The 9,842-nt window shown below is 36.3% G+C and overlaps 1 protein-coding gene across 1 annotated transcript in view; it reads left to right on the top strand.

The window, feature by feature from the left end:
* Window positions 1–5,525: 5,525 nt before the first annotated feature.
* Window positions 5,526–9,842, top strand: part of LOC111637472 (constitutive coactivator of PPAR-gamma-like protein 2) — a 184,267-nt gene continuing 179,950 nt past the window's right edge. Inside the window, exon 1 of the mRNA XM_023382965.1 lies at window positions 5,526–6,404. Coding sequence (XP_023238733.1) covers window positions 5,775–6,404 — 630 coding nt within the window. The 5' untranslated portion in view covers window positions 5,526–5,774. The remainder of the gene's footprint in view (window positions 6,405–9,842) is intronic.

Below are 9,842 nucleotides of genomic sequence, written 5' to 3'. Positions count from 1 at the left end.
TGTTTTTTTATCTATTTCTTTTTCCCAAATATTAAGGATTCTGTTTGGGTATCCTGAAAGAATAAATTTTTTCTTTAGTGTATTTAAATGTTCGATTTGTTTAGTATTTATACTAGTTCTATTTTTGATTTTAGTGTATTCCATATTAAATATGTTTTGTTTTATATGAAGTGGTATGTTAGAATTATAGTTAACTGTGGTATTTATTGAGCACTGCTTTTTAAACGGTTCAAATTCGAGATTTGTATTATTTCTTTTAATTGTAATATCTAAATAATTTATGCTGTTGGTAATTTTATCTTCTTCTTCTATTTTAAATTGAATATTTTTATGGATATTATTTATTATTTTTCTGATTTCATTAGTGTTAATTTCGACTTCATCATATATTATTAGGACATCGTCTACGTATCTTCTGTAGAACTTTATACCATATATGTCACTTATTTCTTTGTCTATATCTATCATTATGATCTCTGCTAGTTTCGGTCCTATTACGGACCCCATACTAATTCCACTATTCTGTGTGTAATATTTACTGTTTATTTCAAAGTAGTTGCTTCTGTAGGTAAATTCGATTAGGTCTATTATTTCAGGTTCAATTTTAAGTTGTGTCAGCTTTGGTTCAATTATTTCCCATATTATGGAAGGGTACATATCAATTATGTCTAGACTTGCAATTCTGTATGTATCTTTTATATCTATCTGTTTAATATCATATAATAGTTCATTAGTATTATAAATAGCAAATTTAGAATTTTGATATATTTTTAGTTTCTGTTTTAGAATTTTCTCATATCATCAAAATTATTATTACACAATTTTCCACATTTACTTGATTATCACACCATAATTTTAACATCGTTTCCATCTCAGGGATAATACCATGAAGTTTACGAATGATGCTTGAAGATGTGAGGATCCGAATTCGGACATTCCGTGTGTTTATATCTTTTCATTTAATAGTGTCATTTCACATTGTAGCCAACCTTTCGTTCAATAACTGTCAACTTTTACACCTGGGAGCTAAACATCTGCTAAGTTCTCAGGCGTAATAACGACGCTTTCTCAGCACCTTTCGACCTAATATCTCCGTTTCAACAATCCAACATGAAAAACAGACAACAAAGTAGCAGTCGTCGCCCGTCTTTCGAAAAGAGAAGTTGTCACTAGTACCTTGTCCTAAGTGCCTCACTATTCGGATATCAGAGGATATATCCTACAAAAAGATCACAGGAACCATCGACTAACACCCTTTCGGATACTGTTCTATCATTCTTACGGATACTTCCTCTACCGGACTGACATTCCGAACTTTCTTCCCTTCACCAAGACTGCTCGAGAATCTCCATCAAGACAGCAAAAACAAAAGGTATTTAACGCCATGCGAAACTTCTGTAAACTCTCTCTCTCAAATCGGGGAAAAACGTAATATCTTAATATCGAATACTTATCAAATTGAGAAATGTATCTAACCGCAGCCCTAATGTATAGCCTATCGTTAACCATTAAACAGTTGTTACGTTAAAGCGTCTATGAGTAGGTCACTTCCGGTGCTCTGTCTCTCCTTCTATCTGGACTCTGATCGCTCACACATGCGACCGCTCACGCCCGAACGAAACGGTTTCTGTATCTAGCCGTGAAGACACAGTGGTGTTAGTCCTGACGAAACCTGTCATTGCGATCTTCGCCGACGCGATGTCGACCCTTCGGTCACGTGGTGCCGAAGTATAGGGAGGCCCTTCGGCATTGTCACAAATTTAAAGATTAAGCATTTTTTACAGCTTCGAGAATTTTTTCTTTACCTTTTATAGTTGTTCTGACCGTCGATTCCGCTAGATCAAACTTCTTTGCCAACTCACAAATTTTCATTTTTGTATCGAAGTCGTTAAAAATGTTAGCTTTACATTCCAAAGATAAAGTTTTTCTTTTCTTGTTTGACGCAGAAGAATCAGTTCTACTTCGTTCAGATGACATAGTAGAGTCTCTCGAGTCTCCGCAGATATAACAAAACACAGAAATAAATAACACAAAATAAATTGTAGCTATATGTCGATTCCGCGCGATACGTCCGAACATTTAAGCCGAACAATAGTGTGGGGGAGTGAGTAATCAAGAGCTGCGTAGCGCTCAAACAAAAGACGAATCGACGAGATTTGAAAATCGCGAAACTCCGGGTTCGCGTAAGTCGAGGTATTACCGTACTTTTTTTGCTCTCTAGTATTTTTGATTTGTCTACCTGCTTTAATAGCGGCATCGAGCTTATAGCTCAATAATTCGGCAATTCGTTTGGCTTTAATAATCGGCTTTACGAAGAAAAACTTCATACTTGCAGACTTCATACTCGTTTGTATCTTTGCCCAATTTGCGCAATCTGGCGTTACGCATTTATTGAAGCTATTGGGCATGGTTAAAAATTAAGCACAATTATTCCATATATTACGGGTTCTGACAAGTAAAGAATTTTCAGAGTCCTGCCACAAATAAGCTACGTATTGATTATCGACCATTTGTGAGATGCCATAACGAGCATAAATTAAAAAAAAAACTAATAGGTAGGTTTAAAATTAATAAATACAAATGTATTCCGACAGTGAATGAGATAATTATGCTTTCTATTTGCAAAATTTCTTAACCTTAACACAAAATAAGAAAAAAAGTGAATTTTCAAGAAATTTGCGGGATTTCCCGGGATAAGAAAAATTTCCCGGGATATTGCTCGGATTAAAAAAACAAACGGGATCCCGTTTGAGAAGCACTAATACTAACGGACCCTAGACCGTTACTGACGCGCGATTGACCAATTGCCCCTGGATGTCGGCTTCTTACAGAAACACAGCTTCCATATCATCAGATGTCACGGCACGCCACTGGTATTTGCAAAACTCGTCGTAAATAGGTGAAGTTATATATGGCATAGATTGGGCCGTCGTAAGTCGAGACAATTCGAGACGCCCGAAGAGTACTATTTTTACCTTTCTTCATCGACAAATTATACGGTTCGTCAAAAATTTATGGTTTATCTCGTTTTTCGATTGAAGACATTTTATTAACGGAATCACTCCGATGCTATCGAATGTCAAGGGTTCGATTTTTAGTTTAATTGAGAAACCGAAACCTCGATTCGCTTAATCGTGTTTAAATCATAAACAGAATTGTTATAATAAATTATATACGGCCGGATGGCAGAGTGGTCAAAGTGGTAGCCTACCGCTCTGGGGGACCCGGGCTCGAATCCGAACGGGTCGAAAAATCCCCAGAAATTTTTCGGGTGGTGGTCCGTTCGGATATGTCGGGCCCCGTCCCTCACCACTCAGCAGCCCCATTGTGGGACTGGCTGAACTCATAATGGGCCTGCAAAAAGAGGCTCTCTTAGTGCTCACAAGGCGGAAAGAGTAAAAAAAAAAGTAATACCTCGATTTACGCGAACCCGGAGTTACGCGATTTTCAAATCTCGTCGATTCGTCTTTTGTTTGAGCGCCACGCAACTCTCGATTACTCACTCCCCCCACACTATTGTTCGGCTTACATGTTCGGACGTGCCGCGCGGAATCGAAACATAGCTACAATTTATTTTGTGTTATTTATTTCTGTGTTTGTTATATCTACGGAGACTCGAGAGACTCTATGTTGTGATTTCTTGTAACCGTGAACGAATCAAAAGACGAGATAAGATTAACGAGAACATTTATTAGCGTACACACATCCGACTTGGAATTTACACAAATTGCGAAATTATACCCCGATTTACGCGAATTCGACTTACGCGGTTATCGCTCGGTCCCACCTATCGCGTAAGTTCGGGGTATTACTGTACAGAATTGTCACAACACAATGGATAAAACTTGCCCAGTGTATCTAAAAGAAAAAACTAAATTCCAACAAAGAACTGACTACATAATACAGTGATCTGCGAGGCTACTTCACAACTTGAGAATTAACCGGTGTCTGGAGATTGTGATCTGACATTTGTATTTTGGAACTGTAAAATGACTATCGCTATACAATATTTACTTATTGTATAATTTTAATTAATGATCTTAGTTCTTTCTACTAATTGTTACCAAGGACCATACATTTTGTCATATAAATTATATTTGCTTAGCATACTTTGAATTTCCTTTATCGTTTGTACTTTGGTGTCAATGACACACTTTTAACGTCAAAGTATTTCTCTCTGATTGGCAAGTTGCTGATTATTGTACTTATTTATTGTGTCTTATTGTATAATCAAGTATATATATTTGATAATAATGGTGAACTTTACATGTTTTTCAATACTAAAAGAAACTTGTCATGAATTTGTATATAGTTGTGTATAGATCAATTAACTTGTTTTGTTTTTATTTTGATTTTCATGTTATTGATGTACTATTTTATGTATTTTATTTCTTATGTTCTCTTAATTCTTCATCATTAGAATTATGTGTACGACATATATACCTGAGCATTGTAATTTCTTTGTGTACAATCGCTAATGCACCAAAGCGGGGCCGGTCTGTATATATATATATATATATTATACATGTACAATAAAATAATGAATGAATGAATGGGCTCCGTCCCTCACTTCCCGACCACCCCATTGTGGGTCTGGCCGATCCCATAATGGGCTTGCTAAAAAGAGACCCTCTTAGTGCCCGCACGGCGGGAAGAGTTAAAAAAAGAAATCACGAAATCCTTTTTTCCACATCCATCGTGGGTACGGCCAGTATGATGAGTAGGACCGACCATAAAAAATTTTTGGGATTCTTGACTGCCCGGATTCGATAGCAGGCCCACTATATCCACAGGCCGAAGCTTTAACTGTCTCCCAGTCCGACCGAACCAGCCGTCTTTCCGTAAAGTCTGGTGGATTAATCGAGTAGCTTAAGACGTCAGCGTACATATCCGACTGTCACACGAGTCTAACAATTTTTGTGAGAAGGTCTACCTCGGATGTGTGGGGCCCCATCCATTTCCACGCGGTCGCTCTCATTGTAGGCCCGTCCGAATCGTGACGGACATAATAACTCTCTTAGCATCGATAAAGCAAAAAACGCCAGAATGAAAAAATAACGTCCGGTGTTTTTGCTCCAAATTCTTATAAGAGGTTCTTTTTTTTTACTCTTTCCGCCCTGCGGGCACTGGGAGGGCTTCTTGGGGCAGGCCCGCAATGGGGGGCCGGGTGGTGAGGGGCGGGGCCCGTCATATCCGAACGGATCACCCCCGAAAGATTCCTGGGGATTCCTTGACCCGTCCCGATTCTATCCCGGGTCCCCACAGCGGTGGGCTGCCGCCTTGACCGCTCGGCCATCCGGCTTTCCTATAGCAGGTTTTGTTTAAATGCATCTTTCTTCCCACCGCAGTCGGGCAAACTCCCGTCTATCGATTCCGAAGAGAGAGAAACAAAATCGAAAGATAAAGATATTTCCGCGTCGAAAATAAAGATGGAATAGTCGAAGACGGCGCATCTCCGAAAATCAAAATTTCCGACTTTCCAAGTCCAATTTCAATCCCGTCCGTCTTCGTCGCATTCTTCGAGGCAGAGACTGAACCGGACCTCGTCGGTCGGGAAAAATTTTAGGCATTTTTTTTCTTTTTGTATTTCTTTTCCGGAAAAGATTTCACTCGGTGGGAGGCTCCCTTCGGCGCAGGCGCGCTCGGTGTTTTCCCGTCGGCCGGATTGGCACATGGTGGACGCCATCTTGGGATTTATATCGAATTCGAGGATGGGAAAATGTTGTTATTTTGTTAACGGTAGCGTCCGTTGCTGGTTTTTAAATGTTTAAAACATGGGTATTCAATCGCTACAGCGTTTCATCGAGACAAACTGTCCGGGTGCGTGCGTTCCGGTGGATTTATTAAAGATAGCCAGAAGCGTCGGCGTCAGACGTCGACAACCACCATTTTACCACCAGAATCAACGTTTGTGTTTGGTCGTGGACGGGGAATGTTGTTTAGATCGACTCTACGGAGGATACTTCAGCGACTGGGTGTGCGGAGGACAGTGGAATCGCATGGTTCAATTCCTTTCTGTCTTGATCCAGACTATCCAAAATAATAATATCGAACTGGCGGTGTTCTTCAACGGAGGGCTCGAACCGCAACGAATAAACGAGTGGATAAAAATTCAACTAGAGGATCGCAAGAAAATTAATCAAGTATTAAAGCACGTAGCCACCAAAGCCACTCCTCCTCCGAAAATATGGTGGATACCGCCCGTTTCGCTTCGCACGTGTCTGAGAATGGCTTTGCGCCACCTCAACGTGACCGTGGTGTGCACCATGGACGACCATCACCAGGAGGTGATCGCCTTCTGTCGCGAGAACAGCTTTCACGGCCTTATGGCCGAAGACGCCGAGTACGCCGTATTCGATCCACCCAGGTACTTTTCGTCCGAACAGCTGAAACTGACGTATAAGGTAAGACAAATTCTCTCTCTTGCCTTGTTTATTTATTTGTCTCTTTCTCTTTGTCTATAATTTGCCGCCTGCTGGTGGCCGAGCTTTCGGAGGACCGGCGGAGGTCCCGTCCGTCTTCTGGAGGGCCGGACGTCCGCCCTTCCCGTTGCTCGGTCCTTTGGGTGCACCTCCGAGATTCGGAGACGTCTGGCTCTCCGGTTTGCGGCTACGACGTTTGTGCTTTTACGGTCGGCGGATCTTTGCGTGCTTTGGTCCTCCGTTAGGTGGTTTGCGTGGGTGGGTTTTCCGAGTTGTGACGTGCCTTGTCTTGTGTTTGCCGGTGAAACTGGGTACTTGTATTTGGTTTTAATGAATTATGGTAGTTTTGCTATTAAATAAAGTATGCTGCCTCTAGTGTAAATAACCTAAACAAACAACTTCTAAACTGTCTACTAAAATGAACTTTCAAATTTCCAAAATAAACGTTTACGTAAACCTGTTCGGAACTATCCAACTCCATTAGTCAAATAAATTTTAAGAATGATAACAGTTAAGAACCTTGACCGTTTCCTGGTTCCTGGAATCATTTAATCGAGATTAAACATTTTGAAAAACATTTAATCTTGATTAAAAACTATGAAAGATTCCTTAATTATTAGAATTCTTAATATGGTAGAGTATGTTCTGTTGCTAGTCGGACCGACGTGTTTGGTAATCCAACACTTCGTAGGGTGGCATGTGTGTAATTTTTTTGTTACCATTTGTCGATGTTTTCGACAGAGTGAGAGTGTTGAACTGTATGTATATACTGTAGGTCACTAGTCATTTGTTACACTTGTGATTGACACAATTGTGATTAATACAACAAACTATCCTGTGAACCAAATAAATTTTTGTTTTGCTGTACAGTATATACGTACAAAAAATTCCAGTAATCCAACACTCACTGGTCCAACATATCTCAGACTGGTGGGTATTGGATTACTAGATTTTTGTATGGACTCTAATGGAGGCCATATTATTGGAGACTCTATTGCATTTATTTAACACAAAATAAAATAGATTATGAAAAGTATCATCACTGTAAATCTTGAAAGTTATTTTAACATGCAAACAAATTATATTAAAAGAATTCATCTGCATTACTTACAATGCAATAATAATCTTCAGCATTTAATATATTTTTTGCTTATGTAATTGGGACATAAATGTGAAGCTAAAATTACATGATTAAGTTACCATCATTACAAGAAGATATCAAAATAACCAAATTCAATATAACCATTAAAACAGTTCATTATAAAGTATTTTTGTTAAAATGTTTTAATGGAATATTTGGTTTAAAGTTGTAATGCAAAAATTGATTATGTGGTTTACTTGTTGAACTGTATTTAAGCATTACTGTAATTTTAAAATATTTGTATGTTTATTAATTAAATAATCAGTTATAGAATATAAAATATGTGGCATATGAAAAAAATCATATAAATATGCATATCTATTTGGGTATAAATTATGATGCAATTTAAGTTTGTGTGTGTTTCTGCAGAGCATCCTTTGTCACAGTTACCTGTATAATATTCAATGAGTCATTTATATCTTTGCAGTCTTCTGTTTAGTAATTAATATCATATTTTCCTTATGTACTATAGCTTTGGTGATAGAATTTCAGATGTATTAATCTTGCTTTTTTCTTCATTATTCGTGCATTTGTATGATGATGGCCTAATTATATCATATTCTTGTAAAGCATTATCTATGTTAATGTAGTCATCAATGTTGATACTTCACAAAATCTGATCTGATTATAGTTGCGTGTTATAAAGTCTAAATACTGAATTGGAACTATAGATTAAGGTAATATACTTAACATTGTTTAATTTCCAGCAAAATCATTTTAAAGTATTAACCACAGTTCAGATTGGTTGTATAAGCAACAAGTAACAAGAACATTAAGAAACCAGTAAACGAAAATATTTTATGTTACAAATGCTTTCTTTTGCCTACAATGAACATTGTCAGGTATTCTTGAAAATAAACATTTAAAAAATCATCAAAGTTCTACATCAGTTCAATCAATGCATGCCAAGCTGTAGAGAGAGAGAGTCATTTTCTTTAAAATTAATTTTTTTGCCTTAATGGCCTGGTAAATCTCAAAGGTCTCAAGACGTCTCACTCATGCCTGTTCTGTTCTGTGATGTGATATACTAGAGTCAAGAAAGTTTATCTGTACACCTTCCTTTTCCGTATATTATATCACCCAGCAGTCTGGGTACAATTGAAACATCTCAAGGCTTTTGAGATTTACAAGGCAAGTAAGAAATGCAAAGCAATTAATTTTAAAGAAAATGATACTACAGCATGCATTGGCTGAATTGAAATAGAATTTCGATGGTTTTGTGCATATCTATTTTTACATTTTTGAATTTTGAGTCTATTTAATTTAAAAAACGTTCTGTTAATTTATATTCAAAAATACCTGATGATGATTGTTTTAGATGAAAGAAAACAAAACATTCATAGCATGAAATATTTTTGTTTTTACTGGTTTCTTGGTATTTTTGTTTATTTGTTAAAAATCATTTTAATTCAACAAACTTTTTGGTCTAGTTAATATTTGATATTTGTTCTTTTCTCTAGCATATTTTCAATAGAATGTTATTTAAACTGAAAAAAGTTTTTGAATGGTACAAGTTCTGTCAATTTTTAAACATGTATTATGATCATCTTTTAATTTAGAATCGTAATCTAAAGATAACCAGGTCAAAAATGTTAGTTGAATTAAAATAACTATGATGGAAATTATAAGATATTAAGAATAATATTAATATAAAGTTTTATATATACTTCTTTATCTAGAATATGGCTTTATTGTAAAATATTTTTCATTATAAAGTAATTTATTGTGCAGTTTTCAAAGCTGTATTAAATATATTATATCAATCATGGCATGTTTATCTTTTCATTATAAGGTATTTCATTATAAAACTTTGACTGTATAATTCAGTAGGATCTAACAAAATAAACTTTAAAAAAATGTAGAAATTGAAACTAGTTGTCTGTAGAAATTAGATTTATTTACAACTTAAATGCTTTTGGAGATGATGTTTTTCAAAAGCAGTACTTTCCATAAAAGATTGGTTATCTGATGAAAATTTTTGACTTAATAAATTAAATTGAAAATCTTCTTTAGACAACCAAGACTGCCTAGCTTTCTGAAGTCATGCATTTAAATTGGAATAAAGCTAATGCAATAGAGGTATAAGTAATCAGAATGTATGATAAATATTAAAGTATTATACAGAATGAAAATGATAATTGTCATTCTGTATAATAATTTTTCATGTAATGAGTGAAAATTTTTTAAAACATTTTTTTATATAAAATTTTTCTCCAGCTCCATAAACTAAATGCAGAAAAAGATTGCATTTAATTTATGGAGCTGGAAAAGATATATAT

The sequence above is a fragment of the Centruroides sculpturatus genome, unplaced genomic scaffold, assembly GCF_000671375.1.
Source record: "Centruroides sculpturatus isolate CEXI.00-Female unplaced genomic scaffold, Cexi_2.0 scaffold870, whole genome shotgun sequence".
Taxonomy (NCBI): domain Eukaryota; kingdom Metazoa; phylum Arthropoda; class Arachnida; order Scorpiones; family Buthidae; genus Centruroides; species Centruroides sculpturatus.
The sequence above is the reverse complement of the archived record's forward strand: the minus strand, read 5'-3'. Positions and strand labels throughout refer to the sequence as shown.